The 22,783-nt window shown below is 32.5% G+C and overlaps 2 protein-coding genes across 2 annotated transcripts; one reads left to right on the top strand and one right to left on the bottom strand.

Moving 5' to 3' along the window:
• Positions 1-12,784: 12,784 nt before the first annotated feature.
• LOC137822665 (uncharacterized) lies at positions 12,785-13,821 on the bottom strand. Its single transcript, XM_068627608.1, has 2 exons — positions 13,593-13,821; positions 12,785-13,432 (listed from the first exon to the last, which is right to left on the bottom strand). The coding sequence occupies exons 1-2, from the start codon at positions 13,735-13,737 to the stop codon at positions 12,882-12,884; spliced, it is 696 nt and encodes a 231-aa protein (XP_068483709.1). The 5' UTR covers positions 13,738-13,821; the 3' UTR covers positions 12,785-12,881.
• Positions 13,822-15,181: 1,360 nt separating this feature from the next.
• Positions 15,182-17,286, top strand: LOC137822664 (probable pectate lyase P59). Its single transcript, XM_068627607.1, has 4 exons — positions 15,182-15,426; positions 15,633-16,284; positions 16,389-16,631; positions 16,751-17,286. Exons 1-4 carry the CDS (start codon positions 15,233-15,235, stop codon positions 16,964-16,966), a joined length of 1,305 nt encoding a protein of 434 aa, XP_068483708.1. The 5' UTR covers positions 15,182-15,232; the 3' UTR covers positions 16,967-17,286.
• The last annotated feature ends 5,497 nt before the right edge of the window (positions 17,287-22,783 follow it).

Below are 22,783 nucleotides of genomic sequence, written 5' to 3'. Positions count from 1 at the left end.
CCAAAAAGCGAAATTTCCATCAATCAAATTGCAACTATCGTTTACAACTCAAGAAGGGATCAAATCAAGTTGAGTTATATTTTCATAGTACTACACCAGTACCTTTCAATGTCCACTTCTCAAATCAACATTTTGCAATCAAGTTAAATCATTGTTGCTTCACTCTTAATCTGACTTCACTTATTAGAGATTTGGTACATTTTTGGAAACATTTACTTAACCCAAAATCATTATTCAAGTTCCGTTCCTTCCGTTGCATTCAAAATGGTTTTCAAATTAAACCATGATATATTAACAATTTATTTTTATCATTATTTTAATTATTTTTCATATTATTTAATTACAAATTTTTTTTTTAAAACTCTCACAGTAGAAAGTTTTATACAACTTCCGGGTTGTTGTCATACTATAATTTTTCTTTCAAATTTCAATTTCTCCGACATGAGCTTTCATTTGTTGAGTGTAAGGTAAAAAAATGTGGAAATTCTGTGAGGGGCAAATTTCATTAACCTAGGAGCAACTTTTGTCCATGTCCCCACCAGCGCTGTTCAATATTTTAGGATATTTTGTTTCAAATTTTCGTTGGACTACTATTCTAGTTAGAACTTTTGCCACACAAACTTTATCAAATTTACCTTGTGCTAAAACTGGAAGTAAGGAATAAATAAGTATATATTCGAGTGTTTCAATAATAAAAACTAACATTAGCATCTAACATTCTGTTTATTCAAAAACATTTCATACGAAGATAAATATCAGAAAAATAAAAATATTGTAGCAGAATAAAAGTGGTATAAAGAATACCACAACTACAAATTTAAAGAAAAACACTATAAACAAAAGAATTTAAGCCAATAAGTAGGAAAAAAAAAGGAACAATAGAAGCCTAAAGGAAAAGACAACATAGAAAGGTGAAAGAACATGACTACAAAATAAAGGCGACTAGTAGTACCGTTGGGAAAAACGGGTAATTTTCCCACTAAAACAAAATCCTAACAGAGCTACCCGACAAATAATATTGAATAAATAAAGCGGAATAATAAAAGAGATAAAGAGGAAAGAACACACCCGAAAATTGTTAACGGAGTTCGGCCTGTTTAGCCTAATCTCCGAGCACAGCAAAAAGATATTACAAATTGGGATATTTAACAGTGAAGGGGGAGAGTTTAATTTATAACCCTCAAACCTCCTTCCCAAACAATGAACCCACCGATGTGGGACTTGGGATTAAGCCAAAATCAACAAATCTCCACCTTGGCTTAATTTTAAGTCTCACCTAAAACAAATCTTCTCAAAACATAACAAAAACAAACTTTACAGTGCTTCAAATTTGCGCCTCTGGGCGCCAACTTCAAATGTGCAAAATATTAACCAAGTCTAAACAATGTTCAAACTTGGCCCTTGTAACCACCTTGGTGAGCATATCTGCAGGATTCTCCGTAGTGTGAATCTTCTGGAGAACAATCTCCTCTTCTTCGAGAATCTCACGCACAAAGTGATAGCGAACATCAATGTGCTTCGTCCGTGCATGAAAGACTTGATTCTTTGCTAAATGAATAGCACTCTGACTGTCAGAATATAACTCAAGTTGTTTCTGACCAACTCCCAAGTCTTTAAGCAACCCATGAAGCCAAATTGCTTCCTTCACAGCCTCTGTAATCGCCATATACTCTGCCTCTGTCGTAGACAAAGCCACCGTAGACTGCAAGGTAGACTTCCAACTAACTGGCGCTTTTGCTAAAGTGAACAAATAACCAGTAGTAGACCGTCGCTTATCCAAATCACCTGCATAATCAGAATCACAATATCCAACTATGCATTGACCAAGTGATTCATCTTGCTCAAATGTCAATCCAACATCTAAGGTATTTTGGAGGTACCGTAGAATCCATCTCACAGCTTGCCAATGACCCTTGCCCGGATCATGCATGTACCTACTAACAACACTCACAGCCTGTGAAATATCTGGTCTTGTACACACCATTGCATACATCAAGCTTCCAGCATTTGCATATGGGACTTTCGCCATGTATTCTCGTTCTTCATTAGTCGTCGGAGATAAACGGCTACTCAATTTCAAATGAGGAGCAAGTGGGGTACTTACAGGTTTTGTATCTTCGTGTATACCAAAACGTTGTAGTACCTTCTGCAAATACTGCTTCTGTGACAGCCAAAGTTTTCCCCTCTCTCTGTCCCTGTTTATCTCCATGCCGAGAATCTTCTTGGCTTCCCCCAAATCCTTCATCTCGAACTCTTTACTCAACTGAGCCTTTAACCTGTCAATCTCAACTTGGCTCTTTGCTGCAATCAGCATATCATCAACATATAAGAGTAAGTAAATGTAGGAACCATCTTCAAGTCTGCGCAAATACACACAGTGATCATATTTGCTTCTCTTGTACTTCTGATCCTTCATGAACTTATCAAATCGTTTGTACCACTGTCTCGGAGATTGTTTCAGTCCGTACAACGATTTGCTAAGTTTACAAACCCAATCTTCTTTACCATCAACCTTGTATCCTTCTGGTTGAGTCATATAGATTTCCTCCTCCAAATCACCGTGTAGGAACGCGGTCTTTACATCAAGTTGAGCAAGCTCCAAATTCAACTGTGCTACCAAGGCCAACAAAATTCGAATGGAGGAATGTTTTACAACTGGAGAAAATACCTCATTATAATCAATTCCCTCCCTCTGAGCAAAGCCTTTAGCAACCAACCTTGCCTTGTAGCGAACATCTTCTTTATTAGGAAATCCTTCTTTCTTTGCAAATACCCATTTGCATCCAATTGCCTTTTTACCTTTTGGTAATTGTGCCAGCTTCCACGTCTTGTTCTTATTCAAAGATTGCATCTCCTCTTTCATCGCACCTGCCCAATTACCACTCTCTGAACTCAAAATGGCTTCTGGGTAAGTGGATGGAATGTCATCAACAACTGGAAGTGCATAGGCAACCATATCCATGAAACGAGCAGGCTTCTGAATATCTCGTCTCTGTCTTCTAACTGCAATTGGCACTGATTGCTGTTGAGATTCTTGGGTAGGAACCTCTTCCTCATCTGACTCTTCTTCTGCCATAGGAGAGTCACTTGTGGTATTTCGTGTTGGGATCACCACTGTCGGCTCAAACTCCACCTGCTTCCGGGCACACTCCACCTGTTGCGGAGTACTATCAGCTCCTTCTGGATTTACCTTCTTTAACATGGCAGATTCATCAAAGGTAACATCCCTGCTGATAATCGTCTTCTTTGCCTCTAGACACCACAAACGGTATCCCTTCACTCCAGGACTAAAGCCCATGAAAAGAGCTTTCTTTGCCCGTGGATCCAACTTTGATTCAATCACATGATAATATGCAATAGAACCAAAAACATGCAAAGAATCATAATCAGTTGCAGGTTTTCCAGACCATACCTCTAACGGGGTTTTGCCATCTATAGCAGATGATGGCAAACGATTGACGAGATGTTGAACGTATGTCACAGCCTCAGCCCAAAACTCTCTGCCTAACTCAGCATTAGACAACATACAACGAACTTTCTCCACAAGTGTCTTGTTCATACGCTCCGAAACCCCATTCTGTTGTGGTGTTTTTCTAACAGTGAAGTGCCGAACTATGCCACAATCTTGGCATACCTTCAGGAACGGATCACTCTTGTATTCTCCTCCATTATCTGTTCGGAGAACCTTAATCTTCCTTCCTGTCTGGTTTTCAACTTGAGCTTTCCACTTAAGGAAAATTCCAAGCACATCATTTTTGTTCTTCATAGTAAACACCCAAACTCTTCTGGAAAAATCATCAACAAAAGTGACAAAATAATGCCTACCTCCGATTGACGGAGTCTTGGCAGGTCCCCACACATCTGAATGCACATAATCCAGAATACCCTTGGTATTGTGAATTGCAGTGCCAAACTTCACTCTTCGTTGCTTTCCCAGAACACAATGCTCACAAAATTCAAGTTTGCAAGCCTTCGTACCTTTCAACAATCCTTGCTTGGTAAGAATTTGCAAGGATTTCTCTCCAGCATGTCCCAACCTCATATGCCACAACTTCGTTGCCTCAGCATCCTTCTTAGTGCTAGAAGTTGTTGCCGCTACTGTCCCCACCACTGTACTACCTTGGTAGTAATACAAATTGTTCTTCCTCACGCCTTTCAACATCACCAGTGCTCCTGAAGTTGCTTTAAGAATTCCATCTCGCATCGTCACAACTAGGCCTTTAGATTCTAAAGCCCCCAATGAGATGAGATTCTTCTTCAACTTTGGCACGTACCGTACATCCCGCAAAATTCTGGTGGATCCATCGTGATTCCGCAACTTGATTGAACCTATCCCGACTGTCTTACATGGATTATCATTACCCATGTAAACAACCCCGCCATCGAGTTCTTGAAAATCAAAGAACCATTCCCGAATGGGACACATATGATAGGTACAACCTGAATCCAATATCCACTCATCTGGATGCAATGATGCTGAAAGCGAGACAATCAACACATCACTTTTGCTTTCTGCAACATTTGCATCTTGCAGAGCCTTCCCTTCTTGATCCGAATTTGCCATTACAGACTCACAATATAATATTCAATATTACAAATAATTTCAAACAACCCAAGGCGAACCTTCGGCTCTGATACCACTTGTTGGAAAAAACGGGTAATTTTCCCACTAAAACAAAATCCTAACAGAGCTACCCGACAAATAATATTGAATAAATAAAGCGGAATAATAAAAGAGATAAAGAGGAAAGAACACACCCGAAAATTGTTAACGGAGTTCGGCCTGTTTAGCCTAATCTCCGAGCACAGCAAAAAGATATTACAAATTGGGATATTTAACAGTGAAGGGGGAGAGTTTAATTTATAACCCTCAAACCTCCTTCCCAAACAATGAACCCACCGATGTGGGACTTGGGATTAAGCCAAAATCAACAAGTACAAACATCCCATATGAACAAAATGATAAAAATTTGATAGACTCTTCACATTTGCAATTAAATGTAGCTTCTTATTGATAGGTAAAAATTCCTTTTTCACAGGTGTTTATATTTGGTGTTTTTTGCCATCTCTTAGTATTGGGAGGTTCGTCTCATTTTTCTCCTCCAAATACATTAAATCATATTTTCTTAGCTTCTTATTCTTCAATAAAGCACGTTTTCGGATTAACTTGCCAACCATTAAATGGTTGGTTGAAGGATTTATCTTTAAATTTTATCCAAAATTAAATTGAGAAACAAATACTTTGCAGCACCTTATGAACACCTCATCTATGAAAACAACATTGTTTCTCTTGATCCAAATACTCCACATTGTTGTACACCAAAGCGTATATCAGTTTCCTTTCAGCAGTCTAAAGCCCATTCCTAATCCGTGCTGCCAAAAGTGGTCAACATGAGGGATGGAATCAAGCCAAGTTTCCTAGAAGAATAAGTGAGGTGGTTTTGATGATGATGTTGATAAAGATGGTGCTAAAGATATATTGATTGTTAAGATTTTGACATTCCTAACATTGAGGTGGTCAAGAAGAAGATATTACCTATCATTGGCACCAGATGAAATGATTTCAAGACTTTCTTAACACGAAAGTATATGACACTCCTTGTGTGAAGTACCATATTGGTGACAAGGACCATATGCAGTTTCGTGCCATTCGATTATAACTCTTGGCATATTAGACTCTGTCTCGTTCTCTTCAAGAGATTCAAGGAACACCTTGTACAGTTCTTGAGATTGTTTGAGTGAGCAGTAAAGAGAGTTGTGTTGTTGCTATCCCTTAATGGATTATACTCACATTGATGTACTAAACCAGTGTAAGTTATATGTTGAAGATAACCCCCACATCTAGTGGCAATTGGTCAACAAATAGAAATACGATTAACCATTCATTGTGTTCCTCTGCTATTCAAATGGGCATGGGTAGTGGTTGATGAAGTTGAAGATGTTGCTACTCTAATACCTTTGTCCAATACAAATGTTCAATGGATGAGGGAGACTTTAGACACATTTTTGGCTTGACCTAGACATTTGATCTTGCCAATCTTAGTACTAGCACAATATTACATTGTGTTATCTTTTTTTAGTTTTTTTATTATAATTTCTTTCAATGTTGAACTAACACTTTGCCTTTTGTTTAGGATTTTGTCCGTCGTGATAAACAAGTTATGAGAGAATGTTATTGATGACGATCACATTCCAGAAGCTAAGGATGATCTCATATCTCAGCTTTGGACCATATTACCTAGGTTGAGAGGGAAATCCTTGCAGATATAGTAAGAAAACAAAGTATTTAGTGTTAATACTATTGTTGTTTCTCTCTATATTTCCTTACTAGAAGCATTGGAGGTAGTTGGGGAACCTCCATATGTTAAACATTTCAATGATACAATTACGAGCCATGTGAATTATCATATTATCTTGTCTATGTTTTTCATATTATAATAATTACATTTAACCTATAATTCATTATGTTGGGTACATTGACAAATTGAGTGTGAAGTCATATCAAGACTTTACTGTTGGGTTGTCAACACATAAATGTAAATTCTAAGCTTCTATATGTTGGTTTGAAAATAATAGGTTGATGACAGTTAAGTGTGTGATGAGTTGAAGATTTACATCATAGAGGTTCACATATAGTTTTTGGAAAATGTTACTTTGACAATTGCAAATTTGAAGACACAAATTTACAACTACGATTCGACCAATACAATTTCAAAATGGAAAATGATAGTTTGACAACTGTTAGAGTTGTATACAACCCTTGATGTGATAGATTTAGAAATAATATATATAGTAAAGAGTAAATTTGTAATTAAATAATATGAAAAATATTAAAATAATAGTATTGAGAGTTGTAATGCGGTTGTATAAAAAATTGGAGTTGTCAATATATCATTGCCCTTTAAAAAAAAAATTATTTCAGTAAAAAAAAATTAGATGTAATCTGGTTCATGGTTGTTAACATATCATCTCTCATAGTTTTTTTTTTATATATTTTCTTTTTTTTGATATTTTTAGTACTTTTTAATTATTCAAACAAAATGGGTCACTACAAGAAAACAGTCATTTCGCGAGGGACAAAAACGAACGAAAAAGTTAAAAAACGGACGCTTATGCGTCGGATTATCGTTCGTTCCAGCTCCGACGAAAAAAGCGTGGAAGCAAAATGAAAGTAGCGTGGGCCAGAAAGGTGGACGCATCTTGCGTGGGCCAAGCCCACACAAAACAGACGTAAAACGCAGAATCTGGGTGGACGCAAAACGGACGCATATGTGGCGGCTTATGCGTGGGCTAAACCGACGCATAATTTAAATTTCGCTTATGCGTCGGCTAGGCCCACACAAAATTGTATCAGATTTTGCGTGGGCTAGGCCCACGCAAAAGCGGAAGCATATTTAAAAAAAAAATCTAGCGTGGGCCATGGCTGACACATAAAGGGAAGAAAAAAAAACAATTTAATTTCTTTTATAGCCAATTTACCTATAAATAGGTAGGATACCTGTAAAGAATAAATAATAACCAAATCACATCCAGACAAATTACTATCATTCACAATACATCCACAAACACATCTAAAATACAAAAGTAATACAAATAGTTAAACAAAATCTTTGATCAATTCAAATATTCAAAATGATACGAATACTAAAAAAAAAGATTAGAATTAAAATTGTACTTTACAAATTTAACTAAAAGTACCAAAATGAATCCCATAGTGATGTGATAAACCTGTAAAAAAATATAAACAATATAAATAAATAAATGAAATAATTAAAATACTTAATATATAATAAAAATGTGAAATAGTTAAACTTACAATATAGGATACACTTTAAGGAACAGGTTGATCATCTTGCTCTGGATCATATTGATGATCGAATTGTGTTGTGTTATTGGATGCAGCTTTGTCACGTTCCATTGAGATAATTTTATCTTTTATAACCTTCCGCTCATCCTCTAAGTGTGAATACTTCTGACTCCACATACTAAGTTCAACACGAATCATTTCATTTTCAACCACATGCCCAGATTGTGAAGTGCCAGAAGCAGAGGCTTGAGTGAGAGAAGAAACTCCTTTGCGTAAGTTAGCAGCCAAGTCTGCCGTACCATAGCCCCGACCTCTACTCTTTCCTCCGACAGCTTCCTTCCATGTTTGAAGCTTAGTTGCAGGATCAAGTTGGTGGACATCAGTGTTAGAGTCTTGAGAACTATTTGCTTGAAGGACCTTCAAGCGCTCATGATAGTTTTCCTACGCAGATAATTATGAAATAAAAATATTAGAAAATTAAAATATAATATATAAAAAAAGTTAAGAGAATAATTAAGTTAAAAGAGAAGTGAAGACAAAAAGTTTTTCGTAGAATAATTAAGTTTCATTGACGGGATTCGTTTAATAATTTTATCCAGTGGCTTAAGAAAACAATTATTTACAACAATTCTTCAGTACAACAAAAGTGGATGAATCCAAAATCGGAAAGACCAAATTTAGCATTGTTAAGAAATTGCGAGTGACCCACGAGCTCGTATAAACGCGACAACACAACATACATAGTGCAGAGGCATAAACTCAAACTCAAAACACAACTCACCACGGAGGTAGACCTGGACCGGAAGCGGAGCTGGAGGCGAAGGGAGAGCATGACGGGGAGGAAGCTCGACGCGGATGAAGAGCTCGCACGGAGGAAGCTGGAAGTAGAGGAAGCTCGCGCGGAGGGAACTGAAATTGGAAAGCTCGCGCGGAGAGGGAATTTAGAAAATTAGGTTTTCGGATTTGGGGGTGTTGGAAAACCGGAAACAAAAAATTTATATATAGTCCAGTATGCGTCAGCCACATCCGACACATACTTTAAAATTTTTATTTTTATTTTAATTTAAAATCGATTTCAAAATTTCAAAAACTTTTATTAATTTATAAAATACAATTCAATTTAATTTATACAATACAAAAATTAATTAAATTTATACAAAAATATTAAATTTAATTTATACAATAAAAATTTACTTTAATTTATATAAAATAATTTAATTTAATTTCTACAACATCAAATTAATTTAAATTGAAAAAAAAACTTTATTTAATTTATACAAAAATATTAAATTTAATTTATACCATAAAAGTTTACTTTAATTTATATAAAATAATTTAATTTAATTTCTACAATATCAATTTAATTTAAATTGTAAAAAAAACTTTATTTAATTTATATTTAATTTATACAAAAATATTAAATTTAATTTATACAATAAAAATTTACTTTAATTTATACAATAAAAATTTACTTTAATTTATATAAAATAATTTAATTTAAATTTTTTTAAAAAAATTATTTAATCTATATTTAATTTATACAATAAAAATTTACTTTAATTTATATAAAATGATTTAATAAACAATTTTAATTTATACAAAAACTAAATTAAGTATAATTTCTATGTGACATAACATCTACTACCACAAATATCAATGAACCCTATTATTGAAATTGCTCATGATACCCTAATCATCCCTTCTAACTTATAATCCAAAATCTAATAATCAACTGTATTCCATGATTCTAAGTTAATTCTATAACTATCACGAAATGAATCATATTTCTCAAATTGCTTATGATACTCTCTTTCAACCTTTACAATGCACTTCTTAGTTCAACTTTTACCTTGACAATGGACTAGGGTTATTAACTTCTTCCTGCTAGGGAGATGGGACCTAGAGAACTATTGAAGTCTTCGTCTTCTTCCCTCAGTCGGGCAAGTTGTTGAGTGCTTGATTGGGGTCCTTCTCGTCTTCGTGCTTCTCCCTCGGCTCTCGGTCTCGAGCGAAGACCGGATGGGGGTACCTGCGAAGACACTTCGACGCTCAAGTCAGTGAAGCGGGTGATCAGTATTCTCGTAGGTGAACAATAATAAATAACGTACATTTCTCCTTGGGATGTGTGCTATTTATTTTATTTTAATGGGCTTACCTTATTGGGCCTGATTAGTGGAGTGAATCTCGCTTAGGGTTGTATTACCTTATCCTTAATGACGGATTAGCTTCACTGACCTTAGTTTGAACGTTAACGGTAGTATGGGTCGGCCGGCCAGGCCGACCGTGATGATTCCACTCGTCTCGACCAAGCTTCCATGGTCTCAGCCCAGTCTCTCAGGTCTCGATCGCCTCGGTCAAGTCTCTCAGGTCTCGACCTGGTTCCCCCTAGTCTTGGTCAGGTACACCAGGTCTCAAACAGCCAGGTGAGTCTCGGTCAGGGAGACCAAGTGTCGATCTCGCCCATACCGGTACATAACTTATAATCCAAAATGTAATCATGAACTCTATTCCATGATTTTAAGTTCATTTTATATCACACCCAGTCGAAACTTACTTATTTATGTTACATTTATTAAGAACTAACTCTACTAAAATTACTATGTCAAAGACCTATTATTTAATTACTATGTCAAAGACCTATTATTTAGTATATTGGGAAACTATATTAACACACTTATAACGAATATTGCATATGTGTCATCTCGTTACTTACAACTTACTACATTATTATGTGCTTCAGTTGAAAAAACATTAATTTCTTTTCGAGATCATACTCAGTAACTATAACAATGACATTAATATGTTTGTATCATATACATGTTCACTAATTCTTTAAGATGATGTTATGATTCATTTATGAGAAATAACATTTTCAAAATTATAATGGATATCAAAAGTAAAATCCTAGTTCATTCATCTATTTCACACATATAACATTTAAATTTATTTAAGTTACTAATCAAAAGTTTTATCTAACTTTTTTTTCTTAAATCAAATAAAACATTTTTAGATAAAATTTATTCTCTATTTTTAAATACATCCATTACCATTTGCATTAATTAATTACTTTATCTTTAATTTATATTCTTAAATTTATGTATATTTTATATAATATTTACAAAATTTAAATACGCATTTTTTTTAAACTTTTTTTTCACTATTTTTTAATTAATTATTATTTTTCTACATGTTTTCAAATCTTTATAAACTTTTTAAGATAACTTCTTTTAAATAATTTCAAAATTAAACACTTCATCAATTTAATAAATTTAATTTAACTAATTTATATCATAATTTGAAAAATAAAACATTTATGACAAGAATAAATAATCTTTAAAATAATAAAATATTTTATATAACATTTAAATAATTTAAATACATTTTTTTTACTTAATTAATTTAATAAATTTAATTTAACTAATTTATATTAAAAATTGATAAATTAAATAATTTATTATAATATTAAAGAAATAATTTTAAAATAAATACATTAAATAAATTTAAATAAATAATTTTAAAATCCTAAAATATAAACATGCGTGGCCATGGCCGACGCATATGCGTGGGCCGTGCGTGGGTCTTGGCCGACGCATATGCGTGGGCCACGACCGACGCAAACTGGATTTTTTTAAAAAAAAAATTAAATCCGTAAGTGCGTCCATTTTACGTTCTTGCGTGAGTTCTTTGACATTTTAGCCGACGATAACAGCGTCCGAAAATGGCGGACGCAAAAGTTTGGAAGCTAATACCTGATTTTCTTGTAGTGGGTGTTCACAAAATTATAGTGCTCGGTTAAAGTTTTTTTTTTAATATTTATTTGTTTATGAATATTATTTTAATTTAAGAAATGCTTAAATTAAGAGAAAGAAAAAAATTAAAAAATAAAATAAAATAAAAAGTTAAGCAAAAATTAAGATTATAGTTTTAGTTGTTTGGGTATAACGATTATACAATTTTTCTCCTAAAATTATAAGTATGATTTTGGTTTCTAATGTACTTAAATGGATTAGTGCCACGACAACTTATGATTTAGTGTCAAGTGAATATGGGTTGATTTGTTAGATTATTTGTTTCAATATACCTGAGTGTCACATTATCACTTCAGTAATTTACGTGTCAATCATTTTCAGTTAAAAAAATTAAAAACTAATGATAGATGAATATTAATCAATAAAAATAACTTAGAAATGTAAGAATTCTATTCCTATTTTTACGAGTTTTGGCTTAATTGTTAATATTTGTTTGTATTTTATTTTATTTTTATTTTTTTAGTAATCCTATGAGACATAATTGTTGAAATCTAAGTCCGTCTATTAGAATTTCAAATTTTATAATAATATCTATCATAATAATTTTTTATAAAAAAATGTAAGTAGCCAAAATGTGATAATATTTTTTAAGAGAATATAATTAAAGAAAAATGTTATTTGGATAATTATATAGCACAAATTTACAAACTTTAAAAAAAAATCATTTTTTCACATGGTCCTTATTTTAATAAAAAATTATTTCTTCTACTACTTTTATCAGTTGTAATATTAAACAGTACTTATAATATGAAAAATATAATGTTAGTTGTCAACTTATCAAATAAAAGTTTCTTTGACACTATGAGTAAAAATATACATTTGACACGATTTATAATAATATAATAATATTTTTAAATTAAAATATAGTGTAAAAATATCAATAACCTCAAAACTCATAACTAAATTATGCTTGTCATTAATTGAAATAAGAAAAATCATAACCAAATTATTCTTTTTTTTTCCTTAATGGAAAGATAATAATAAATTTACAATCTCAATTTTTTATACAACCACGTTACAACTCTCAATATTATTATTTTAATATTTTTTCATATTATTTAATTATAAATTTACCATTTATTATATATATTTATTTTTAAACCAATCACATCAATAATTATATACAACGTAAACTCTCAATCTATCATTTTCCTAATTAAAATAAGAAGAAGATAAAATAAACGTATTATTATAATATGAACATGATACCCATATTATTTACTTGTGTACATATTCATGCATACTTGTGAATTAAGGGACTTCACTTATGGTTGATTCCATGAATGGAACTTATGAGATACATACAAACCAAAGGAAAAAGCCAGAACAGCAGTTGTAACAACTCCCTTGTTTCTCATCAGAACCTCCACTATAGCTCTTGATATGTGTTTTTGCTCCCACTTCCTTGTTAAGTTTTGAGAATAACCATCTATCTTATGCGTATGCTTGTTTCTTCTTTCTTCATTCTCGCTGTCCTCGTCGTGTGCAGTGTGATACCTTTGGGTAACACCATCGTGTTCCTCTTTAACACCATCGTGTTCCTCATTTTCAGTTTCATGTGGCCTTTCAGAATGGCCATTTGAAGCTTTCTCTATGCCACTTTCTCTGTGCTCTTGTGAACCTCGCTTGGGGACGTGAACGTGAAGGATTTCATTATCAAAGTTTCCGGATATGTTCTCCATATCTGCATCTGCTGGCACTGCAAATTTCAGCTCAAAGTGAACACGTTTCTGTTCATTTGTATACCTTTCGCCTTTCACTATTATGTGCCCACTGGAGCCATCAACTTGAAGGCTCACCTCCTCCTTCTTGAATTCTGAAACAAGATGACAAAGAGGTTCATGAAATCTGAAACAATTATAAAGATAAATAGCTTCATCAATATTCAAATTAAACCACCCGATTATTATTTCATGAACAACTCAATATATAAAAAATATGTTAAACAGAAAACCATGATGAGTTTGTTTGAATACCAGGAAGATCAACAAGAAGAAAATGGCCTGAATGATCGTCTGTCCATCCTGAATTAGGTACGATCTCTTCAACCTCTGGTGCTTGTGATGATGAATTTGTTCTTGTTCCAACCCGTCTTGATCTTGTACCTGTCTCAGTGGCCATTGAGAATGAGTTTAAACCTCAAAATTCCAAAGATGTTTGTGTCTCAAAGATGTGACAGCGATTAATAATTTGTATGATAAAACAGATGAAGCTAAATGTTCTTATAGGATTGATATAACGAAATTGGAAATGGGTTGCTTTGCATGGTTCAACATTCTTATTCCCTGCTTGTACCGCAAGACCGTGTAATGTAACCTATGTAGGTAGCTTCTCACTATGCAAAAGCAATACCTTGCTTCGTTTATTATAATTCATATAATATTTAATGTTCAATGGAATTTTAGATTTCCTATAAACAATTTTAGAACAAAAAAATTATACACCCACCATTTATACTCATGCATAGTCATAAAATAAATAGTATCCACTAGACCCTAATTTATTATTTTTTAAAATTGTTTTTAACATGAAAATATAAAATTTCTTGCACTATAATAAAATTATTAAATAGAAATTAAATTTAGAGACAAAAAATAATTAATTACTATATTAATAAAATTAAATAATTTTTTATTATTAATAAAATTTATAAATTAATATTAATTTAGAAATTAGTTTGTAAATTTTATTAATAATAAAAACTACTTATATATTAACATTTTTAAAAAATTTAAAATAATATCTAATTTAATTAATATAGTAATTATTTATTTTTTAATTTTAATATTAATTTTTATTTAATGATGTTTTAAGGTTGAAACTTCTCATTCGTAATATGTAAATGATCATGCTCAATATGAGTGATGATGAGTTTGACAAATTCTCCAATTATTCAGTGTTCCGTGTAAATATGTACCCTAATTTCCTAAGGGGAATATCCTTTTTGATATCACTATTAAAAAACTATATCTATCTTACAAAGATTTTTTAGAATAAAATATTATTATAATAAAACAATAATTTATTGTAAAGTGAATTTAGATTACATGAGTGTCAAAGTATCGGTACTATTTTCTCTATGTAAGTATTTGCTTTCACGTGTAATAAAATGGACTTTTGATATTAAAAATATTAAAATTTATTAGGAACTTAGAAACTGAATTAAATAATTTTATTGAAAAAATCACTTAAATCGGGTTGCTTACAAGTAACCTATCATTTTTGAACTAAAATATTGGACAAAGAAAGCAGAAACTAAAAACAAGGGAAAAGGCTTTCCTCTCATTTTTGTATCTTGTATCTATTTATATAATTGGAAGCTTTTGATATATCATATAATTTCTATATGTTAAAGGCTACAATCACCAGCGAAAATATAGCAAATACCGAAATCAACTCATATCCACTCCTCTTGGTAATTGGTATCATATTCGTACACACAAGGATATAGCATCCAACTATAGCATCCAACTATATCTTTTACAGCAATTATATCAGTTCTAGCATAAATCACGGGAACATCAAATGCTATAAAACTATATAGATTACAAAGCACAGAAAAGAAAACATAACAACACGATCAAAGATCTTCAAGACAGAGAAACAACAATTATATATGGAATCTAGCAACTTCAGTTTGCTCTTCTTTTACGTCATTTTTCTTGCTATACTCCCCACCCTTCAGGCTAACATAGGTCAGTTCGATCATGTATGGCATAGGCGATTAAAGGAAGCAAGGGAAGCTGCAAAACAGGCTTACAAGCCAAACCCCATGAAAGTTACCGCTGAATTCAATACACACGTCATGAGGTATATATATATGCATCATTTAAATTTCCTTCCTCCTTCTTCATTCTTCACTGCATAAAGCATGCATGGTTGTGTTTGCGTATTAAATTGTTTGTTCTTTTGCACACACACGTAAATGAAAAATATGTGTTAAAGTTTCATTTCTTGGCAAAAACTCATGAGCCATAGATGAATATGAATTAAGAGAAAAATGTATGGGTTTGCAGAGCGATGAAAGGGTCCAACAGCACGAGAAGGGGCTTGGGGAAAAAAAATGACGAATGCGAGGCAGCAAACCCCATTGACAAATGTTGGAGATGTGACCCAGATTGGGAGAAAAACCGCAAGAAGCTAGCAGATTGTGCGATTGGGTTTGGTCACGGCACAACCGGGGGGAAAGATGGGAAAATCTACGTGGTAGGCGACAATTCCGACAAGGACCTGGTGAACCCTAAACCAGGGACATTGAGACATGCAGTTATTCAGACAGAGCCACTGTGGATCATTTTTTCGCGAAACATGAACATTAGGCTCACTGCAGAGCTTCTCATAACGGATAACAAGACCATCGATGCACGTGGTGCCAATGTGCACATTCTAGATGGTGCCCAAATGACGATACAATTTGTGAAAAATATCATCATTCACGGATTGCACATCCACGACATTCAGCCAATTAGTGGTGGCCTCATAAGAGACTCCATGAGCCACTACGGAGTTCGCGCCATGAGTGATGGCGATGGGATTTCAGTGTTTGGATCAACACATATTTGGATTGATCATGTTTCCATGACCAATTGCTCTGATGGCCTCATCGATGTCGTTAGTGCATCAACGGCTGTTACCATCTCCAACTGCCATTTTGTCAAGCATAACGACGTAATTATACCTAATTCTACTTTCTACCTCTTAAAACACTTTCTTTGTGATCTTCTTCCTCCTTGTGTAGTTGTGTGGCATAAAATAGCATTGTGGTTTTTCAGGTTTTGTTATTCGGCGCCACTGATAGCTTCTCAAGAGATAAAGTGATGCAAGTGACTTTGGCTTTCAACCATTTTGGGAAAGGATTGGTTCAGAGAATGCCAAGGTGCAGATGGGGCTTCTTTCACATTGTTAACAACGACTACACTCATTGGCTAATGTACGCCGTAGGTGGCAGCCAGCAACCCACCATCATCAGCCAAGGAAACCGTTTTGTCGCCCCGAAAGACAGAAATGCAAAAGAAGTACGCAATGTTACATATTCATGCAACAAATTTTCAAACAAAACCTTAAACATTTTGTTTTTCATTTCTTTCAATTTCTATACATGCACTAACAACATTGTGTTGCATGATATACACAGGTGACAAAAAGGGATTACGCTCCGGAAAGTGAGTGGAAGAATTGGAATTGGAGATCAGAGGGTGATTTATTCGAGAATGGAGCATTCTTTGTTGAGTCTGGGAAAAAAGTTACAAAATTTCCCAAGACAGACGCCAAAGCAGTGTCTGCTAAATCCGTAGCTTTTCTCACTAAAGATGCAGGTCCTATAAAATGTATTCCAAACAAGCCCTGCTGAACCAAACATGGAGAAGTGGAGGCTCAAAACACATAGGTTGTAACATACACACACTATATATAAGTCATTTACAGGTCACCCGATGTGATCAATGCTTCTGGGTTTTTTAATTTCTTTCTGTCGCTTTGTTCTTCCTTTTCCCATATATTTTAAGTTTAGGGATCAGAGATGAAGACAATTGGAGAACGCTTTGTTCTTCCTTTTCCCATATATATTGTAATTTTAGGGATCAGAGATGAAGACAACTGTAGAACTAGAATGTACAGTCAATGAACAATACAAAGCCAGATTTCTTAAGCCATGGATGAAGTTCTCAATCCTATTTCTTTCTTTCTATACCAAATTTTCATCTTCAATAATTCCGAAATTTCGTGCCCAGTTATCATAATTTTGTATAGAAATTCCTCCCAGAAATTTGTTTCAAATTGATTTTGATAATTATCATTCTGTTACACAAACGAACAAAAATAATACAAACTTAATCTCAGTGAAAACAAAATTTGTTTGTATACAACATCAGGAAAAGAATATAATCTTATGCCTTACGCAACTATCCAAATGTAAGATGAGGGGAGTAGAATGAAATGATAGGTACACACTTCCTTGCACATGCAAGAGTATGATGAGAAATGCTTAAATGACAATTTATAAAAGACTTAATATAATACACTTGAGTCTTCAAAGTTGTATCACGTCAAAATTGTATAACGACTTTGACTATATACCAAAAATTAATAAATTAAAAAAAAAAATCATCTGTCGTGTTAATTCTTTCAAAGATGGTCATTAATTATATGGTGTAGAATGTTTATTGATATATCAAGTTAAGTAAAGTTGTAAAAAAAAACTTTAGACTAGCATATAATGTTAACTATTAGTTAGCTACCATAGCATAGTGCCTCTCAATGAAGGAGACATTATTAAAAAAAGTCAGTCAAATCAACTTTAATGTGACACTAAATTAATTCTAAAACATTGAGTTAATTAAGTGCACTCTAAATCAATATTAACAATTGTTAAAATAAATAATAAAAAATTCATCAATGCGAACTTCACGACACAAAAAAATGACAATGAGAATACATTTTTCTATTAAATAATTAAACAATGGCATCCATAACAAAAAAATAGAAAAATATAATCAAATGTTGCATGGGCGAAAAAGAAATTTATTATATTAATGTCAACTAAATTGAGACTTTAGGTACTAACATTATTGAGGGATATAAGAAAATTAAATAAGTAAAATGATTTGAGTGCGCACGTGTAAAACATAAACACTTGTTTCTTACTTTCATCCTTTTTCCAAAATCTTTGGTTTCACCTCCCCTAATCCTTGCATTCCATGTGACATTGATAATCTCTAAAGTTAGATTATTACAAATCTAGTAAGTAATCTTTGAAACCCTTAGTGTTTGCATTGACAAACCGCAATATACAGTGAATGCATTTGAAATTGTGTCCCTATTCAAATCCCCAATCTTGAAGTGGAAGAAAAACATATGAGTATGTGATTGTTAGGAGGCAAAGAACAAATGGTGTCCTTGTTGAGCTAAGGGTTCTTGGCTAGAGTGGTGGTGGAGGTATATGTAAGAATTGTCTTGCTTGGGTTTTGATGACCACTATTTATAACATTTCACTTGCCATTTCCGACCTTGTCCTTTGCCATGATTTTTCCTTGTGTCTTTATTGTCTCCACCATGAGTGTCTCTCTTAGTTTGTTGTTCTTGCTTCAAGGTAGTAAATTTTTTATAGACATGGCCAATTTTTTTAATTAAATTCAATCTTAAGATCAAGTTATTCTTGAGAGCAGCACAATATTTCATCAAGTTTTTATCAAGTACATTATTAAAATTTAACATCCCAATTATGTGACCTCAATAATCGTAATATCACATACACTTAATTTCCACATGTTAAAACCATTTGCCTTATTTTATATAACGAATTCCAAGCATTTGCATGGAAACACTTCTTGAATGTGTGACAATTACATAGGAGTAAATGAAAGAAATAGTTGTGCAGAATTTGATTGCGGCATCGGAAGGACTGAGTCAAATGGGAATGCATGCAGAACAACAATAATTCAGTCCAGATATTACTCTAAAAAAATTTCTTTAACTTTTGCAAATTGTCTTTGCTTGGAACTATGCTACCACCCTTCACCCGAATATCCCCTAAGAATTTTTTTTAATTTTATAGTAACCTAAAGTAACGAAAAGGGATGTTAAAGTTGGTGCAGGTATATATATTACATTACATATCTGCAACAAAATGGATATTGAAGCACTAACAGGAAGGAAAAAATCATAAAATAGATGCAGATAAAGAAAGGTAGAAGAAAGAAAACCTGAGTTGTTTGAAGATTAATGTTGATCCAAACTTTTGACAAACAATTTCTTAGAACTAATTCAACCATTTTTAAATTTGGTTGTGGTTTTGGACAAGAAAGTATGACAACCAATTTAAAAAAATAAATATTAGATTAAAAAATGCTTTCTTTTTCTTTGTTTGATGAAATTTATCTTTGAAGAAGAATATATATATATATGAAGTGATCACTTTTGAAAAGATCGATATTTTCAATATAAGTTATGCTCTGTGTGATTTTTGGAGACAAAGTTTGAGTTATCAAAGAAATCATCATAGCATTACATCGTTTCCAAGCATAAAACATAACATTGTTTTGCATTAGTTCTACAATTTTATTATTGATAAACTTTAGTTTGTTCAAGAACGATACACCACTAGAAAAAAACACTTCTAGCAATAGTTAAAAACAACTTATAATGATGATTTTAGAACCATTGTTGATTTAGTTATTGTTAAAAATCAAATAATACGATAATGGTTGCAATTGTCATTGTTTTCATTAATATACAATAACAATCACAGTAGTAGCAGCATTACAATTGTTCTTCTTCTAGGGGAGACACAACCATTTTTCTTTTTCTTCTCTTATGAAGGTACAATTACATTCAAAAGTTTATCCATTTTAAAATTTATCCATTTTAGACAATGATTGACCTAGAACCATTGTCAAATATCTATATTAGCATTAAATTAATTACAAAATTGTCATCATCACCTTTTCGATGATGTCCCTTTTATAATTGTCATCACTTCTTCACGTTTGATTAACAAATAATCATTGTTAGAAATGATTTGAAAATTTCAAATTTATTATTGTTCCTTTTGTAAGGCGATTATTGAGAAATAATGGTTTAAAATACATTGTAAATGGTTACATTTATGCCAGTAATTGTTGGCTCCAATTAATGTAGGAGTGATGAGAAAAAATCCGAGACACCATAAAAAAATGGATTTCTTTTTATATTTTATTAATTACATAAAAATGAATTTAAATTCTAATTGAATATGTTTGTTGTTTGTAAGAAACTTTTAAATCACTATTACATTACTTATTCAATGGGTTCTTAATGATTTTATTGAGAGTTTTTTTTCTTATTCTATCAAATGTTCCCTATTTGTGAATTTTTTTTTTAATTTAATTAGATGTAAATGAACCATAAATATGTACTCCTATTCCTAAAAAATTTATCCCTACATAACCTATCAAAATTATGTGAAAGCCAATGGAGCGACTATCGAAGAATCTATAATTCCAATTTTTATTTATTTTTTCTAGTATGTATATAAATCGCAAAAACAGTCCAAGTAATAAAAGCCCAAGTTTCCTTTGAATCCTAATTCCAATATAATCCCATGCCTCATTACCCCTAGTGCTTCTGATATATACCTATTGTTAAAAAGATAAAACCTAGACTAATACTCAATTATCTGAGGGTGTAAGTAAACAAAATTCAATGAACAAGAAAGCATGAAAAGAAAACTCGAACTAACAAAAAGAGAGGGAAATAATTTGTATAATTATTTACATTTTTTTTTTTTTATCAGCATTTACATGCATTAGGTGAAAACCTCACGGGGTTATATATATATATATATATATATAAACGAAACATAAATAATGAAAAGCCCAAACACCTAAAAATTTCAAGGTTTTATTCTGCATCCCATGAGGAATGAAATGACAGAGTTATACTTGAAAAAAAAAATACATTTTGAAAGATTCCCGAATGTATTTTTAGCATCTAAATATAACCTATAAAATACACAATATGGAATGCATTTTTTATTTTGTAATTAATGTATATTCTGGATTACAAAATAAAAAATACATTTTGGATTGCACGAATGAAAAATTCTAAAATATCTTTTGAAATATCATATCTAAAATGCATTTTTATTTTGTATTTCAGAATGCTTATTTTGGATTAAAAAATGAAAAGTGAATTTTAGAATGTACATTTTAGAATACAACTTATGTATTTGAATTATAATTCTAAAATAAAAAAATACATTCTATAACGTGTATATTCTGAAACACAAAATTTCTATTTTGGATTCTAATATAAATTGTATTCTAAAATGTATGTTTCAAAATAAAAAATAAAAAATATATTTTAAATTATACATTCTAAAATATAAATTTTGCATCCTTCTTGAATGTATTTTTTGAATTACAATATTTGTATTAAAAAATATACAATTTAAAATACAAAATATTACTTTTTAACGTTTCAGAATTTGCAATCCTGAAGGGTAGCGAATTGCATAATTAGGATTTGGAACTAAAAAAGCGAAAACACCATAATATATTTTTAGAAGGGTAAATTTAGAATTTTAAATTTTGTAAGGGTACAGCTTGAAAAGTATAGTGGGTGCATAATGTAATACCCCAAATCTATTAACCAGTAAAAGCCCATGTACTTATTCTTTATCACATGGAAGGTAATTACTTGCACCACCCAATATCAGTATGAAATGACGAAAATGCTTTTAAATAAAATTATATACATAAAAATACATTTCGATTCTCTTTTTCTAGAATAAGTTTCTATGGATTTTTTTTTTCCAAAACAAATTTTTTGTACAATTTTTTTTTATCCAAAATGGAATTTTGATTTTAAATTTTAGATTTTTATACAAAATTCCCAACTTGCTGTTTTTGATATAGGAACAAAACAAAACTTTCACTTCATTTTTGAATTATAAAAATCAAAGAAGCTCCCCGTTTGGATCCAGGGGTGGTACTGTTGTCGACGACAGAAGTCACAACAGCACCCCGTTTGGATCCATGCTTTCTTGAGAGTGAGGGTGGAAGGAAGGAGAAAGGTGAGTCAATTCTCCTTCTGCTCAAAGATGAAGAGAAAGTTGCACCGTAGAGTGGGAGTGCCAAGTCATCCGAAGGAACTTACCATGTTGCCCTTGCTTTTGTTGGAATCAAGAGGAACAGTGGCCCTGCATGCATACCACATGAAACCATGAGATTCCTGACTTGGCTCAGGAATCGTTTGACTGTGTATGAAACTGTGAAAGGTGAGTGAATGCAGTGGGTGAGGTAGGTGGGCGTGAAGCTGGCTATATAACAGCATGAAGGTGGTTCCTCCATTCACAGAAAATCAAAGAAACCGAGCCATCAGAGAGTGTAGTGTAGTGTGGTTGGAGAGATTCGTAAGCCATCATAGTTTGTGTTAGGATAGCTTGTTCATCTCACGTCCTGGGTTCATCTGTGTGATTCATTAGGGTTGATCTGGGTTCATCTTTGGGTTCGTCTGAGGTGAGAGCTTTTTTTGGAATGGTGCATAATCGATTATGCCTGAATTAGAACCGGTCATATAATCGATTATGGTGCAGATAATCGATTTTTCAAAGTTAGTAATCGATTATCTGTAAAAATTTAGAGCCATAATCGATTATCTAAAGTGTGGAAAAAGGGCCATAATCGATTAT

This window comes from Phaseolus vulgaris, chromosome 9 (assembly GCF_000499845.2).
Source record: "Phaseolus vulgaris cultivar G19833 chromosome 9, P. vulgaris v2.0, whole genome shotgun sequence".
NCBI classification, from domain to species: domain Eukaryota; kingdom Viridiplantae; phylum Streptophyta; class Magnoliopsida; order Fabales; family Fabaceae; genus Phaseolus; species Phaseolus vulgaris.
Note: the sequence above shows the minus strand (reverse complement) of the source record. Positions and strands in the feature narration are given on the sequence as shown.